General features: G+C 48.5%; 1 protein-coding gene and 1 pseudogene across 1 annotated transcript; both read right to left on the reverse strand.

Annotated features, from left to right (window-relative positions):
- Positions 1–289: 289 nt before the first annotated feature.
- Positions 290–2,787, reverse strand: LOC133409322 (transcription factor 15-like). The gene has a single exon (XM_061689167.1). It carries the CDS (start codon positions 2,711–2,713, stop codon positions 2,162–2,164), a length of 552 nt encoding a protein of 183 aa, XP_061545151.1. The 5' UTR covers positions 2,714–2,787; the 3' UTR covers positions 290–2,161.
- A 3,390-nt stretch (positions 2,788–6,177) lies between these two features.
- LOC133408867 (transcriptional repressor scratch 1-like) lies at positions 6,178–9,610 on the reverse strand (annotated as a pseudogene).
- Positions 9,611–17,797: the final 8,187 nt, after the last annotated feature.

Genomic DNA, 17,797 nt, shown 5'->3' on the forward strand with positions numbered 1-17,797 from the left:
TCCAGGTCGAGCGTGTCGCTTACTGCTGGTATTGGCTAGGACACCAGTGGGTGGAGTTTCCTCTGCATTTTTGGGCCATCTCTTAGCCGTTTTCGCTTCCTTTTCAGTAACAAAGAACAAAGCAACAACCATGGCGACCGTGAAACAGCGTCTGCTAGAACAAACGGCCCCTGGAGGACCAGGTGATACGTTTTATGATGCTGCAAAATCGACCGAGAAGGCGGCGGCGTAGGTGGTATGTAGAACCGAGGGGCACGCGGAGTAGGTCGTCACAGCATGCGACCATAACGGACCAGAGCTTCCAAAACCGCCACATTCAGACGCATCCGGGAGACGGGCTACAACTGTCTGGGTCCTCGGGTCGAGCCGCTACTGAGCCTGAGCCGACGATGCCCACGCCCATGCCATCGCGGTGCTCGACGGGGCGGCCAACTCGTTGGATCTAAACCCCGTTGAGAATCTATGGGGTGTTACCAAGGGGAAAACGAGGGGCACCAGACCCCAAAACGAAGAAGAAGTGACGGCGAGCATCAAGCAAGTCCGGGCTTCCATAACTCCAGAACAGGCGATGAACGCCACGGGCTGATTGATGGCCTCAATGCCACGGCGCATCCAGGCAGCGATGACAGCCGAGGGATTCCCAGACAAGCATTATCCATATTTTGATTGCTTTCATGTGACCCTCATTTCGTTCCTTTTTCTCCGACCAAAAACTGAGAAGGAAATGGGGATTTCGTCACTGTATTCTAATTTTGGGCTTTCCTGATTCGGTGGGTTTTATGAGCTGGAAGCCCAACGTATGTAAAAAGAAACAAATGAATACTTTTTTTTTTTTTTTTTTTTTTATTGTTTACATTGTGGGACCTGAATGTATGATCTATGAAAGTTTAACTTTTTGAATGGAATTCTGGAAAGAGAGAAATCTTTCCATGATCTTCAAATTTTTGGGCAAGTGTCCGCACATACATACATAGCGTGTCCTGCCCTATGTTTGGATCGCGTTGAGTGCTTTCCATTTCACCGTCGCGTGACATTTTCGCAGCCATCCGGGTCACCGTCGAGGTCAAAGCCGACACTGACCCAGGAGCCGAGGCCCCGCAGGGAAGGTCGCGACGGGGTCGAGCCCTTCGGATGTTTCCTTTCTGTCCTTCTACGACATCTTCCTGCGTATGATTATTCCATTTTGTGGCTGGGCTCGCCGGCAACTGTCCGGCAATGCCGTCATCGGCCATCGACAACAGATGCGACAAAGCTAATGGGTGTCTTTCCCGTTGTGCCTGGATGCTCTTCCCAGAGCTGACACTGATTTCATACCGTCCTAATTGGCACTCAGTATGAACTGCCACCCTCAAAACCGCGCTAAGGATTCCACAGCCATCGCGCTGAGGGAAAAGATGAATGGCTTCCTCTGTTGTGATTCTTTGGCATGACTCAGAGGGGTGAGTTCAGCCACACTGGAAATCGACCACCGCTGAGCAAAGACGACAACGATAATCCAGGTTAGAATGAGTCTGTCAAAAAAATTCCGCCGCTACGAGCCTAACGCAATCAATGCGTCGATTCCGTAGTGTCCGAGGTTGCCGTTATTTCCCCCGGACTACGCGTATGCTATACTACTTGTATTAGTGTCTACACAAGTGAACAAGGGCTTCAACATAAATGGATTGCACAGCAACTGCATTGTCATACACAGATTTGTGCAACATGAAGAGCCAAGCAACATCCGATGCCGTGCACGTGTCAAAATAGATTTCATTCTTACGTAAATGGGAAAAGTCAAGCAATTGACTTGGCAGCATTTCTTAGTAGTTAAGTGCACATGAGCAATAGAGTGCACAAGAGTGTTGGGCTAAGCGTTATGAAATTTCCCACGTTTGACAATAAACATGAACTGATCACCAAATGAAGTTGCTCTTTCATACTTCATCTCCCCCCCCCCCCCCCGCATTAAAATGAATGACCAATGAGCATTAGTAGAGCCGCAACTCCTCTTGTTCGGTCATGCCTCTTCATGGGCAAAAACAAACAAATCAATCAAATGACAAAATCAAGATCACAAAGTGAACAGTGGCTGGTGAAGAGTCATCAGTGCAGTTCAGTTGTATTTCTCTTTGATGTCGAAACGTTCCCCTCAAGTCACAATTGTTTGTGCAATATCTCTTTAGCTCCAATTCCTTCGGGATTTGATACATTCGAATGGAATGATGACTCGAATAGTGAGCTTTTCTTCTGAACTCCTGCCGATTTGACGTCCTTCTCCGAAAGCGCCTCTCCTTTCGCGGCGGGCGGCGACGGTGGCCCCCGTCCGCTGTCCGCCGCGGCAGAACGTGCAGATGCTCCGGGGCCGTCCGGGGTCTCCGCCGCCCCTCCCCTCCTCGTACACGGCCCCGAGGCACGGCGCGCCGTCCTCCCTCTCCTCGTCCGCCCCCAGCACGTTCGTCAGGTGCCAAATATAGCTGGACGCCAGGCGCAGCGTTTCCATCTTGGACAGTTTCCGGTCCGCCGGTTCCGTGGGAATGAGCGTCCGCAATGCGGCGAAAGCCGTGTTGACGTTCTGTGTCCGGTGCCTCTCCCGGGCGTTCGCCGCGTTCCGCCGGGGGCCGCCGTAGCCCCGGTCGGCGCCGCCTTCGCTCTCGCCGCGGTGCCCGTCGTCCTCGTCCGACGCGAGGGTCGGCTCGACGGAGAGGGAGAAGGAGAAGGAATGCGCGGACATCGGCCTCGGCGTGGCGATGAGAGCGAGAGCGCTCTCTGGCTCTCCAGTCCGACAGCTGCACGCAAAGGAGGCAAATGCCCGTTTCCGTATTGCGGGAGTGACTTCCGTGACGGGGGCGGGCCCTCTTGCGGGGGCGGGGGTCGACCCCCTCTGGAAAGGAAGGAATAGCCCCACGTTCGGGCGCGTGCACGCATAGCCCACCGGGTGGTACTCAAGCACCTGCCCTTTTGCCCGGGCCTGGATGGAAAAAAAAAAAAAAGAAAGCCCGTCCTCGATAAGATACGGCTTCCGGTTCTCGGTCATGTCACCGCCCTATTTTCTTTGTCAGCGGCGTCCCTGCTTCGCAAATGTTTCGGAGCCTCCTGTGCAACGGAGATCTTTGCAGACCACGGCTTACGTTGGAAGATGGCAGAAAAGGCCTGCTAGAAAATGTATTTGGGGTACATCAGAGATACTTTGAACGGCGGCATGTGTGCGCGACCGAATAGGACTTTGAACGTGCGCGGTTAATTCCGAAGACCGCCGTATCCCCAGTTCTGACATGGCGTGCTCTCTGGTGAGAGAGACCACGTCAGCTTGTTGTTGATTTTCACCTCCTCTCGAAAATGTTTGTTTTTCTGATTGGGTTGCAAAGGTCATAGGTCCCATTCATGGTGGAAAAGTTTGAAAATGATTTATTTTGGTCTCATTTCTTTGACGTGACCAAAAGCTGGCATTTGAGCAGGGGTGTGTCGACTTTTTATCGCCACTGTTGCTTCACTTCACCTCCTATTTTTTTAGCCATTGTGCTGTTGACTTTTGAGAGTTTCAACAGCAATAAATAAATAAGTTAAATCCATATGCCATTTTTGGGGGGGATGGAGCCTGAACGTTCTTGGTGAAAACTGAGCAAAACCCGACGGACTTTGGAATCCTTTGGCTACATTATCACGCTGCAAAACGAGGCGCGCTCAGTGACCGCCGTACGTACCGTTTTGCACGTCATCGTTGTCCGTCCGTCCGTCCGTCCGCGGCATAGACGTGTTGCGACGTTTGCAAAGACGAAATGTGCTGCGCGCCTTTGTAAACCGAGGGCCCCCTCTTTACCCCGCGGGGCTGCTAGCTTGAGAAAGCAGCTGCTCCTTGATCCCGGACCGATGTGCAAGTTTCTCATCTTCTCCTACGGGACCCCTAAACTGACAGATCGTCGCGTCATGCGGGAAGTTGACTCAGCGACGACAGTTCGTTTCGCGAACGCCACTCGGCGGTCTCGAATGTCCACGGGGCCTGCTTTGGGTGCTTCTCCGGCGCTTCCTCTAAAGCCACCCGGGACGTCTGAGGGAAGGCTTTCGCTGATAACCGCTTCGTCCCGTTCATGAAACCTACGAGTCGGTAGTAAATCTCTGTCCGACATATTGTGAAAGACTTGCGTTGAGGTCTGATGAAGGAGGCTGTGTTGTGGAAACGCCAGTCGTGTGCTCCTTGTTAATAATTCCATTTTTGAAATGGGCTTTTCCTCTCATTGCTTAACATGAGCAAAAGTATTCCCAACTTTTAGTATGTGTTCTGCGCGTGTGTGTGTATCGTACGGCTCGTAAGTTTTCAGTGTTGACCGTCGTGCCTCAAATAGCTGGATCCTCGGGCCGAGGTCTATCGAGACGCGTACTTGTTATTTCCCACGAGGCCGAAGGTCACCGAGAGTTCAGTACGGAGCTCGGTCTGGAGCGGCACGCCCGGTTCTCATGACTCCTGACCCGGCGAGCTCCCTGTGGTCGGGCCGGAGCAGTTTCCAGACATGAACGAAAGGACGCCGGCGCGTCTGCTGTGACCCGCAGTGCTGTTGAACACCGTTGAGTTCTTCTGCAACAATTCTGACTCGGCCACAAAGGAGGCCAGGGTCGCGTTTGCGAGGTGCTCCCTCTGTTGGCGAGAAGGGGTAACCGTCCGTCCACTTCCTGCGCCGCTTCACTCGGGTCGCGGCGGCTCTGCTGAGAGGCAAACCGGAGGAAAGCCGCGCAGGCACGGGGAGAACGGAGGCGAGGCCGCATTTGACCTCAGAACAGGCAGATGTGCCGCCTAAGAAGGGCTTAACCAAATATCGAAATATCTATATCGTCAGTAGTCAACCCAGAGACGTTCGGGGGAGGGGTGTTATCAGTTCCCAAGCGGAATAAGAGAGAAAAAGGCACCGTCGCACAATGATGCGTTTCTTCTAGTCACGCTTTTTGCACTCCTTTCTTCTTTTCCCACAATAATAATAACAATGGCTGTCATAACTGCGGACGCCGATTGCGTTTGCAGTGATCGGAATTCTTTGCGCTTCTCGGGTTCAGCGTCTGCGACTCCCAACTCCGAGTTCGCCGTTGTTCTTCCCGCAGAGTCGGGTTGCCGATCACCTCGCACGGGCTTGTGTGAGAAAAGGCCGAGCCGGAAGGTAAGCGGCTTTCAATTCTTTTCGCCGAGTTCAGCTGCATTCCCGTTTGACTCGAGAGGATTTGAAAATCAGAAAAATAACCAAGACATTGGATCCAACATAAACAATTGGGTTCATGGAATGTTTTTTTGTTTTGTTTTGCAATGTTTGAAATGTTTCAAACAAATGTGTGAAAAAACGCGGCGTGACCCGTGACTCAAAGACTCTTCGGATGCGAGCGGGGATAACCGAACTAAATGAGAAAATAATGTGAGGACTGTCACGTGAACTGAATGCGCTGGAAGGAACCATTAACGTTGCAAGCAGATATATATATATATATATATATTTATATACCATGTACATATACTATGTTTGAGTTTGTCACAGCTTCCAAAACTTTAAAAAGAAATCTGTTTTTTCTTGTGTTTGTGCATTTGAAGCCGTTTACTGTGTATTTTATTGCATAATTTGACAAACACCAATGAACGAGAGGGATAGGACATGATTTCATTGGATCGTCTTTATTGTTTTCACCAATCTGATGAGCGAGAATAAATATAATACGGCAGAATATCTTTTCACTTTTGTTCTCCACAAAACCAGTTTTAGTCCTCAGCTAATTTAAGAAGCCTATTTTTGGAATGCGGGAGGACGCCGGAGGACCCGGACAAACCCCACCCAAGCGCAGGAAGGCTGGAGCCTGGATTGCACTTCGGGGATATGAACGACTACGTAGGAATTTGGGAAAGTGTCAGAACTGTTGCGTGTGTTCACCCAAGTATAACGACGAGAGCGCGACGGCTTTCGCGAGCCGTCGGGATCATCGGCGGCGTTTGAATCGTGTCACTCGCGCAATTTGGATGTCTTTACCGTGATGCACTCGCGTTCGGTGAGCCGACCAGCATCGCCTTTGCTGTGAATGCCTCAAGTTTAAAATCATCCAGAGACGTCGACACCATGTTAAAAAAACCAAAGAAATTGCTACATTTGAATGTTTTTTCACTCATTTATTTTTCAACAAGTGTCTTTTGCCATTATGGATTCAATTAGAATTCAAATGACCCTTGGCACAGAATTCCCGAAGAGTCGGAATCCTCATTCGAATGTTGCGGCATGAATCGAGAGGCGGGATTGCGTATGCGTGCGTGCGACGAGCCGGCAGTATTCCTCTCGGCAGGAGCGGTTTCCCCGTCCCTCGTGGGTCAGTCGGTCAGTCCGAGCCGCAGTCGTCCTCTGCTCTGAAGCACGCCGACTCGTAGTGCTTGTTCAAGTAAGACTTGAGCGCGAAGCTTTTGCGGCAGCGTTTGCACGCGTGGCGCTTGAAAGCGGAGTGCGTCTGCATGTGGGCGCGGAGGTTTGAGCGGTCGGGCCAAGGCTTTGCCGCAGCGGGCGCAGGCGAAGGGCTTCTCGCCAGTGCCCGGGACCTCACGTGGCCCGGCAGGAGCCAGGGCCGGCTGGAAGCTTTACCGCACAGCGTGCGTCCGTGCTTCGAGTCGTGGGTCGGCACGTGCACGGACAGCTTGCGGCAGGCGGGACACTTCCTGGCCCGCCGGCTGTCCGGGCTCCGGTGGGTCCGCTTGTGTCGGCTCAGGTTCGAGGAGGTCGCGTAGCGTTCGCCACACTCGCCGCATACGCGGCCAGCCTCTGCTTTTACGTTTCGAACCGCGCTCCGCCGGCCTTCGACTCTCGCCGCCGTCCGACGGACCCTTCCGGCCGGAGCGCCCGTCGGAAACGAGGAAAGCGTCGACGGCGCTCGCTATCGGTTCCGACTCGACCGGGCTACCCGGATCGTCCGTGTCACGGTCGGAGAATTCGTCCCCGGTGCCGCCGCCGACGCCTCCTCGGGAGTACGACGCCCCGGAGGCCGCCTCGGACGTCTCGGTGTTTTGCAACATTACCTAATCCCGAATGTAGCCTGGGAAAAGAAGGACACATTTCACGAAAGGAGGAAAGGAAATCCCAGACTCTTTGACTCAAACCTTCACCAGGATGAAAACTGCAGTGCGACATTTGACGACGGTGATGACAGTGACCGATAGGAAAGGCCCGCTGAACCGTTTCAAATCAGTACATTCGACTGCTATCTGGGATCCATAAAACGGTCCTAATTGTTTCTCAGGAAACAAAGATTTTTCCAAGTTTCGAATGGCAAAATGTCTTCACCATTAGCCGTCCGAAATGAAACGTTTTCTGACGATGCTCATTACTCATTGGCGCGTATATCGGATTATTCCTCCGATGGCTCGATCTGCCCTTTTCCCGTGAAAACCAACACGAACGCGTCTTGGGTGTCTTCGGAGTTACATTTTGCGCTTGGTTTACAAACTCGCTCAAACTTTCTTTCCGCTCGGCGCCTCACATTATGTTGTGGCAATCGCACCAGAGGAATTTGTGAGGTCAAGTGCCAGGATGAGGCAGCCGTTTTTCCCCATTCGCACAAAATGGCGTCGCGAACGGACATGTCCGATCGTCGCAACTGTCGCACGTCTGTGCTGTTATGGCGCTTTTAGAAAGACGAGAGCGTCATAAGTAAGTTTTCATCGGTTTTCATTTCGAAACTCGTACCCGCACAGTTCGGAGGGCATCGCGAGCAAATTGTGCAGCGCACACCCTTTTTACGAAGCGCTTCATTTCTTCAGCGTGATGCACTTTTGTCTTTATCGTTCTAAGGAGACGTGTCTTTCAATGTGCCGCCGCCATTTGCTCGGTCGGTAATCGTCGCCTTTACGATGCGTGCCTAAAACGCGAAATCTTTCCTAACGCTTTGAAAAGAGGACTTTTCCTGATTGGTCAAATTCTTTTCTTTCCCCTTCGGGCTCGCCCCAGCGCGTCCTCCTTTTCCACGTAAGCCTATCTCCTGCATCCTCCCCCTGAAATATGAATGAGTCCTTAGTGCATAGTTGTCCGGATCAATACAGCTTGTGATTTCAACAATACCTTCACACAACAACAACAAAAAAGCCCCTCTGAAAGGACCATGTAGGAATGTAAGTCCGACATAATGTGCTGACTTTGGCAAAACATCCCCAGTGCGAGCATCTGGCTCCCGATCGCTCCACCCGTAGCTGGGGCGGCATCTCTGGCGTGTGGCGTCAAAGCGCAGCGCCTCGGTTTTAGCTGGGGATCAGGCGGCGCTTCGGCCGAGGGAGCCGCTCGGCGTTAAGCCGTCGAACGCCCCGAGGGACACGCGTCGCATTACCGCCGGGCCGTCCGTGCGCTCTCCCGACCAAAGCGGAAAGCATCACCGCCGCGTGCTCCTCCCCCTTTCGCCCTTCCGAGCGGGGACAATAGATGTGCGGGGGCCCATCGACACAAAACATCTCGTCGACCGTCGTCTCTCAATGAAGTAGCGAAAACGGTTTACGGCATACCACACCGAACATCTTTGATCGTTGATCATGACCGCACTTACAGGAATCTGAAACCGGAAATCACACGAGATCTTTTTTTACTTCTATTTATTTTTTTTGCAGTGACGCACCGGTTGATCGGGGTCTCTAAATTGCCCATAGGTGTGAATGGTTGTTTATTTCTATGTGCCCTGCGATCGGCTGGCGACCGGTTCAGGGCGTACCCCGCCACTCGCCCGAAGTCAGCCGGGATAGGCTCCGGCACGCCCGCGACCCGAGTGAGGATAAAGCGCGGCAGAAAATGGATGGATGTCGCCGATGGGCCAGTACCCTCCAAATACTGGCATGTCATTTCCCCATTCCGTCCACACGAGGAGCCAAGCTTGAGCTTTCACCCAACAATCTCAAAAACATAAGGAAAAACTTGTTTGAATGGTGTTCGAAAATGAGGAATTAAAGCAAAAGCAGGACCTTTCGCCTTAATGTACAAACAAAAACATGCAACACTGCATGACAGGAACGATGGTGAAAGGACATTGATAACTTGGCATTCCTCGCAGCTCCGGCTGACTGCAATAACAAAATCATTTATCTCTGTCCCTCTGCTGGTCACTTTGAATATTACGGTTGATTTACTGTATATTACAGTACACCAACATCGCAGCATACCCTGCGATGTGCATAAAGTGCATTGTGATGACGATATATAGACACACACACACACACACACACACACACACACACAGAGAGCGGCTGAAATAAGTACAACCCCAATTGCAATGAAGTTGGGACGTTGTGTTAAACATAAATAAAAACAAAATACAATGATTTGCAAATCATGTTCGACCTCTATTTCATTGAATACACGACAAAGACAAGATATTTCATGTTCAAACTGATCAACTTGATTGTTTTTAGCAAATAATCATTCACTTCGAATTTGATGCTTGCAACACGTTCCCAAAAAGTTGGGCCAGATGGCAAAAAAGAGTGAGAAAGTTGAGGAACGCTCATCAAACACGTGTTTGGAACATCTCACAGGTGAACAGGCTCATTGGGAACAGGTGGCTGCCATGATTGCTTCCCTGAATTGCTCAGTCGTTCACAAGCAAAGATGGGGCGAGGTTCACCTCTTTGTGAACAAGTGCCGGAGAAAATAGTCCAACTGTTTAAGGACAATGTTCCTCGACGTACAATTGCAAGGAATTCAGGGATTTCATCATCTACGAAAACCAACACTGAATGCCCGTGACCTTCGATCCCTCAGGCGGCGCTGCATCAAAAACCGACATCAATGTGTAAAGGATATCACCGCATGGGCTCAGGAACACTTCAGAAAACCAATGTCAGTAAATACAGGTCGGCTGTACATCTGTAAGTGCAACTTGAAACTCTACTGTGCAAAGCAAAAGCCAAGAAACGCCGCCGGCTTCTCTGGGCCAGAGCTCATCTAAGACGGACCGATGCAAAGTGGAAAAGTGTTCTGTGGTCCGACGAGTCCACATTTCAAATTGTTGTTGGAAATTGTGGACGTCGTGTCCTCCGGGCCAAAGAGGAAAAGAATCGTCCGGACTGTTATGGACGCAAAGTGCAAAAGCCAGCATCTGTGATGGTATGGGGCCGCGTTAGTGCCAATGGCATGGGGAACTTACACATCTGTGAAGGCACCATTCATGCTGAAAGGTACATACAGGTTGTGGAGAAACATATGCTGCCATCCAAGCAACGCCTTTTTCATGGACCCCCCTGCTTATTTCAACTCCACTATGTCTGGAACAAACAAATAAAAATGAGTCACTGGATATGACTTTCAACAGCCTCGTTTATCAGCATAAAATAGGCTGGTTAAAGGGTCAGAATAGAGTAGGGTTGTTGTTTTTTTTTTTTTTTATTATTAAGGGGGAAAAATGTTTTACAAAGCGACCTGGCCCTGTGTGAAAACATATTTGTTAAAACATGAATTAAGTGGGGCTAATCACATTTTTTTGGAAAGCTGAGTTAATTTTCACTGACTACATCCAAGCCCGATTACCTCCAAAACCGTTCAATCAAAAAAAAAATAAAAAATAAAATCGCTTAAACAGAACCTGTCTGACAAAATGAAGTTTGACAAAAGGTTTCAAGCGGCTGCAACAAAATGCCTCAATCCAAAGAAATTCAAGAACAGATGAGAAATAAATTGACATCTATCAGTCTGGAAAGGGTTACAAAGCAATTTCTATAGCTTTGGGACTCGGTGAACCACTTCCCAAGAGTGGCTCGCCGACAGAAATCGCCTCAAGAGCACAGCGACAATTCATACGGGTCGCAATGGAACCCAGGACGACATCGAAAGAACTGCAGGCCTCCCGTTTGACTCACGAGAAAAAGGTTGGGCTGAAATGCAACAGCGTTTCAGCCAAAGAACATCAACATTAGACAATCTCACGCCTGTTAGAAAGCCACGTCTGTGTGGTTATATTCAATGCTGAATAGTCATCTTGCAGACACTGCAAGTGTGTCACGCACACTGTAATCGCAAGATGACAATTTTAGCATCACGACCACTAATGTTCCTCGCGCTCATCGACGAACAGCTTCGCACTTCACACGAAGCGCTTCTTGTATCATTTAAGAAGAAAAGAATATCCATCCATCCATCCATCCATCCATTTTGCGAGCCGCCGGAGCCCATCCCGGCTGTCGTCGGGCAGGAGGCGGGGTACGCCCCGAACCGGTCGCCAGCCCATCGCAGGGCACATACAAACAAACAACCGTCCGCATTCACACCTACGGGCAATTTGAGAGCGTCCAAGCTCAAGAAAAGAAGGAAACGATGCACGCTAAAAAGCGGCAGTAGATAAATGACAGATAGCAGCGGAAGGAATCCACAAGATCATAGACGCTCTCATCTTTTTTACCCAGGGACTTTTTCTTCAAATATTTCCCATGAAAGCAGACTAATGTGACCACAAAGGTAAATATGTATGTAAATACATCAAGATGAAACAGTCAACTCATACAGAGAGTACAGTCTTCTGTTGTCATGGAAAGCCACAGTATTTCAGAGACTTTTATTTTGAAATCCAATGTCAGATCTTTATCAAATAAAAGATATACTTGCGTTCACGTGTGCAGATATCAAATCGCGCATCTCAAGATTCGAATGAACCTTGCTGGTTGCGCTTACAACAGAGAGCTTTTTTAATATCACGATTTTAAATCCGAAGCATTGACGTCCCTGTCGGCCTATTGGCGGTAGGCTTTTATTTGGAAGGTGGCCTTCGCCGCCAGTTGGCGACTTATGAGCGTAATACCGAGGATGAACAAAATGAGGGGCGGCTGGCTCGAGCCCAGTTCTAAACCGGCATCGCAGTGAGACGTTGCGGGTCGGAGAGCTTTCTAATGGCCCCTCCTACTAGCAGGTTTGTTGGAAACGCATCGACAGCGCAGCAAAACGAACAAAAATAGCGGTGACGTGTTCGAGCGGTTAACAGGAGAAAAGCAGTACTCCCGGTTTGTCTCGTCAGACGAGCGTCACAAAAAGTTGACTGCGCATTGGCGAGCTAGCATCAGTTGAACAGCAGACTCGCTAACAAACAAGTGGAGTCAAAACAACATATACCCCGTTTGAATTTGTTTACACTGAACAGGTACAGTTTATGCCATGTGACGTTATTTGCCATGTTGCAAGAAGTTAGTCCTAATGCTGACAATGATCATTTCTATCATAATAATAGATTTGCCGTCCAACGCAACATTTCTACAAACACGATTGTGCCGTCGGCTTGGTCTATCCGAACCGGTACTCTTTTGTGTTTGGAATATAAACACGGTCAATATATTTTCTGCAAGTGGAGAAATGTTCAAGAAAATGGTAACATGAAGAACTGGAGTTAAAACTGCAAATGGTGGTTGGTGAATTATTCCATCCAGATCTCAGCGCGAACATATTAAAGCAAGCTAACCGAATAGATTATGCTCTGTTCTCTTTTCTTCCTTAAGATGCCCTATGTTTTTTGGACAACAACAACAGCAACCCTCTCCAAATTAAAAAAAAAAAAAAGTGTTGTCCAGCAGGGGACCCAACCAGGGGGATGCGGGCGCAGACCCCAGGAGTCAAGCCAAGAAAAATGTGAAAACCCACCACCCACCCGATTACTAGGGTAATTATATTACGATGATTACCAAGACTGGAAAGCATTATCCCTGTACCGTGTTCACGTGCGGTGGGGTGTAGTGCGTGAAAATTGGGGGAAACTGGTGGGGGTGCGGCGAGACGGTCATAGGACAATAATGACCTTTCACTCCTACGCTGATGACAACCAACCAATCAAGCCCCCCCACCCCCCCACCCCCCCACCCCCCACCCCACCCCCCAGGGCATTTGCCTTGGGGAGGGGGGGGGGGGCAATATTACTCTGGCAATAATACTGCATATTTCTGTCCTGGAGCCTCCTTTGGGTTCAAATTCAACACATAATCAACCGATAGTGCCAGTGGGGGTGACATTGTCTCTCCAAGTATCATTGGCTGGCCTTGAGAGCACTTATCCTAAATGGCTCTTCGCCAAATAGCCCCTCAGTGTAGGCCAGTTCAATTGCACTGTCAAAAGGGGAACTGACCTGCCAGGCGGGCCCAAGTGGGAACTCTTTAACTGATAAAGGACAGCAGGAATCATTTCGGGTAATGTCTCCATGTTAATTTAACAAGGGTGACAATTCAAGGTTAAATTGCTGTATCGACATTAACCAGAACTGAAGCTGATGCTGTAGATTTGTCTTGAATGGGAGACGCGTGGCAAGGGAGCAGGACAAAAAAAAAAGGAGTGTGTGTGTGCGCGCCTGCTGCACAAAGTGCATTTGTGCTGGTTGTTGGGGGGGGGCTCTCATCCTCACACCCTCTTTGTCTCCAGGCCATCTGCTGGGATTTTGTAATTGCTGCGTGGGTGCGATGAGTGGGTTGTGTCAGGGGACATTCCAAAACCTAAAAACCTTTCCCACTATGGACGCCACGCAGGGTCTGGTGAGTCAACCCACAGGAGGCAGCAGACGCCGTGTCACATTCAGTCGCACCGGGAGAGAATTTGCAGCCAACTCTCGGGATTTGGGGCCCTGGGACGAAATGATCACTTTTTGGCCCCGCCGCTTCACTGCCACGCATGGAGAATACGATTATCTAGGGCCCTTGTCATCACTCTTCTCCCGCTCGCTGCACCCCTGGCCTGCTCGGACGCCTCTCATATGTCTCCCAAAGTCACTCTAGTTCATTGGTATTTTTGGGTTACGCAGGAGCTTCGGCGGGAAGAAGTAAGTAGTTCAGTCAGCACAGAGCTCGAAGGAGCAAGCGGCATGCGCGGAGCTGGTCAGACTGGGTTAGCGGGATGTCGCTCCTCTGAGATCTGCAGTTAAACTGGTGCGACCTGAACATCTGCGAAGGAACACGCCTTTACGTTTTGACATCGAACTATTCATTCAATAGCAGTGCGGAAAAGGGTTGAGTCCCTCTCATTGTCACTCTAAAAGACAGAATCACATAGCCTGCACGTTATAATAGTTAGTGTATTATTTGCTCCTTTTGAACGCAGCAGAGCTTTGACCGCGAGTGGTCGGTCATTTTTTTTGGCCCTATTCCAGAGGTAGACGAAAGCCATAAGAAACACAAACACGAACACGAACACGTTTGTCTTAAGGATACAACATGATGTTGCTTGACCGTGGACGTTTTTGTGAAGGCAGACACGCTGCGTTCTGTATCCAAGCCATTATTATTATTTTTTTTTGTACACATTTGATTTAGTCTGATATCATGTCAGCTGGAAAATGCATATGAAGTTGAAATTGTTTGTCTTTTTTGTTGTGACTAAACTCACTGAGGTTGAAGTGACTTCACTCACCTGACGTCTGCGCAGGCAGCATGAGTTTGCGTGTGGACGCTCGTCAGTCTCTTTACGTGGCCTGTGATTGGCCGGCCGCCGGTCCGGCGCGCGGTCTTGCCTTTCGCGTGGCGTTGGCTCGGGCGGGCTCGCCGGTTCCTAGTCATGCCGAACAGGAGAAGTGGTGTAGAACGTAAATGGATGGATTCAGAGATGGGGTCAAGTCACGACCCTTGTTAGCGTAGCAATCGAAAATAGCTTACCGTTCTCTCCAACTGTGTATTCCTATGGCATTAGATCAAAAATCTAAATGTGCTTACAAATCAAACACAGATACGAATACAATTTACAACTTGCGATTTGGTGGCGACCGGTTCAGGGTGCGCCCAGCCTCCAGCGTGCCCGCGACCCTAAGGAGGATACGTGGCACGGAAAATGGATGGATGATGGATAAAAGTTACATTTATGACACGATACAGTCAAACATACCGTATTAGAATGAAGCTTGTTATGCATACAACCAGTTGAAATGTTGTTTTTTTTGTTTTGTTTTTATAAATCCAGTACAGTACATTTGTATTCATGTTCAAATACAGTTGAGTTGTACTCAACTTTTAGGGGCAGTACTATCCATCCATCCATTTATAAGGACATTTCATCCTATCGCTAGTCCCTCGACACACCTACGGACAATTTAGAGTCTCCAATTAACCTACCGTGCATGCTCCACACAGGCGAGGCCGGGGATTGAAAACAGTTTTTGATACAACGCAGCAGTTTAAAGGAAGAAATTATCAAAGGGATGAAAAACGAGAGAGTCATATTTTCCAACAGTCTGTAAAAAGTGGCTACAAAACATTTCTTAATGACACAATTTTATATACATTTGATCATATTTTCTATTTATTTTAATGTTGGCTAATTTCATGTGTTTTTTTTTGTCCTGTTCGGCTGTTAGGTGGAGCAGGATGGAAGATCAGCATCCCTTCTATGCCGGAACGAGAGGAGGAAGCGGGCCCGAGGAGCGACAGCATTCCTGACATTTGAGATTTTACAGATGAAATTATCCAAAATGTCATCAACTGTCTCAGCATTGACAGTTTGCGGCGCAGCAACGGTCTCCATAAACCTAGTGGCGATGCTCTCGTTTATGCAGCTTTTCTTAATAGACATCGAGGTTGTCTGAACTTTTGGGAGAATCTGTAATTCAAAGAATACACACAAAGGGTCAGAAATAGCCATATCCTTCATGTCAATTGATAGAATTTCAACATCCTTAGAGATGACCAGGTCTAAGATGTGACCTGGAGTGTGGGTTGGACTCTGAATATGTTGAGAGAGGTCAAATGTGTCTCGTACAGCAGAGAGCTCTTTCGATTTTTTTCCCCCCATGTTATCGTCAACACGAATGTTAAAGTCTGCCGTCATGACAAAATAGATTTCGTCAGTGCAAATAACTGACAGCAGTGATGAGAAGTCCTCCTTAAATTTTCCATTGTATCTTGGAGGCCTATAAATTATTCAAACGATTACCTTTGGGTCACCTTTCACTAAAAAGACTGAAATATTCAAAAGAGCTAAAATCACCCAGTATCATTTCTTTGCACTGAAATAATTAATGACTTAAAAATAACAGCAATACCACCGCCTTTTCCCCCTATTCGACACTTGTTCATAAAATAAAAATGTTCTGGTGTCGCCTCATTTAAAATGGTATTACAGCTACTTTCTGTGAACCACGTTTCATTTAGTAGCAAAAAGGCAAAAGTCATTGGCTGTAATGATGCTATTTATAAACATTGATTTGTTACCCAGTGACCTGATCTTGGAAAGACGCAGAGATAATTGGAGACAATGGTTTGATGGATTCCCATTTTATCCTCGCTAAGTTTGTAGTTCTACATTTTTTGCGCCATATTTCTTTGATCAACTTTCTGTCCCTTGCAATTACGGGGACGAATATGTAGATTGTTACATATTCAGAACTGAATGGGAGACGCGACCATTGTTTTCATGCATATAGTGCTCCCTTCTTTTTGATTTTCCCAAAGCACGAAACGGGGCGAAGGCAGGAATTTTTCAGTGAGGTGGCCCCCGAAGGTGACCAGAAATCTTTCTGGGGTGGCCACAAATTCAAATTGTCGACAAGGGTGAGGGGGCGGATCGAAATTAGACCGGAAAATGTTTTCCCGATAATTCACATCGCACGTGCGGGGTTGGCCGACAGGGATCGAGTCCACCTCTGGCATAAAATTCCAATTAATCCGTCCATTCTCCATAACACTCATCCTCATTCGGGTCACGAGTGCGCCGGAGCCTATCCCAGCTGACTTTGGGCAAGAGGTGGGGCACACATAGACAACCGTTCACACCTACGGGCAATTTCGAGTCTTCAATTAACCTTGCCATGCATGTTTTTGGAATGTCGGAGGAAACCGGAGCACCCGGAGAAAACACTCGGGCGCGGGTGGAACATGCAAACCCCACGCAGGTGAGGCTGGATCTGAACCTGGGTCTTCAGAACTGTGAGGCAGATGTGCTCACCAGTCGCCCACCGTGCCACACCTTTGTCGTCGAGTAGCAATAAAGTCCAGAAAGTCTGACTGTGATTATGGGTGATGTCAGCTTTAGCCTCGTGAGCATCTTAAAAAGATAAACTCCACAACTTCTGCTTTTCCGGCTTCTGTGATGCCCCCACTGGTGAGTGTCACAGCATAGAGCGAGTGTGAATGACCATAGAACCATATGGAATTCATGACGCCTGCAAGCAGTATCCAAATCTGCTCTCGTTGCCCACTTCAATATGGCTATTGTGACAATGAGTCTCGCGGCACGGCGGACGTCTGGTGAGCGCATCGTGTAACGCGCTACGCTTCATTATGTGTTGGTTGTCTTACATCTCTTATACATGTATACATAATTCCATATGTAAATGTATGACATTTATGTGATTATGACAGCTAAGAATGTCCAAATGTTAATCAAAACATGACAACATTGGAAGTTTCTTTTATAGTTAAGAGTCTGGAATGAATTACTAAAGATGATATCCTTTGTAATGCATTTATTTGTTATAGGAATAACTGTTGTAAATTGCAACTCAAGAGGTTCCAGTGCAGCGCAGTAGGCAACATGGCATTGACATTCCATGGCTGTGGCGATAGGGTCAGTTCCATTTGGATATTTTGCCATTTGGTTTCAAGAGTTCAGAGTTTAGTTAAGACTTTGGTCCTTGTGACCAATAAAGATGGTAAAGAGCGTGGCGTTTTGCTCCAACTTTGGTCATGACACTTTACTCTGTATGGTTCGACCTTGTGACCAATAAAGATGGGAGACAGACCTTTAAATGCAGTATTGTTTTCAACCACGTGAGAGATAGAAATGTGTTTTGGGAAAGTTTCGAGCATTTGCATTCTCTGCTCACTAACCATTTCTAGTACTTTGCGATATTTACTTAAGGCCTTGGGAAATCACAACACACAGTG

The sequence above is a fragment of the Phycodurus eques genome, chromosome 10, assembly GCF_024500275.1.
Source record: "Phycodurus eques isolate BA_2022a chromosome 10, UOR_Pequ_1.1, whole genome shotgun sequence".
Lineage (NCBI taxonomy): Eukaryota > Metazoa > Chordata > Actinopteri > Syngnathiformes > Syngnathidae > Phycodurus > Phycodurus eques.

What these genes read in the sequence shown, in the direction of transcription:
- LOC133409322 (XM_061689167.1), bottom strand. Translation starts at nt 2,713, where the DNA reads ATGTCCGCGCATTCCTTCTCCTTCTCCCTCTCCGTCGAGCCGACCCTC.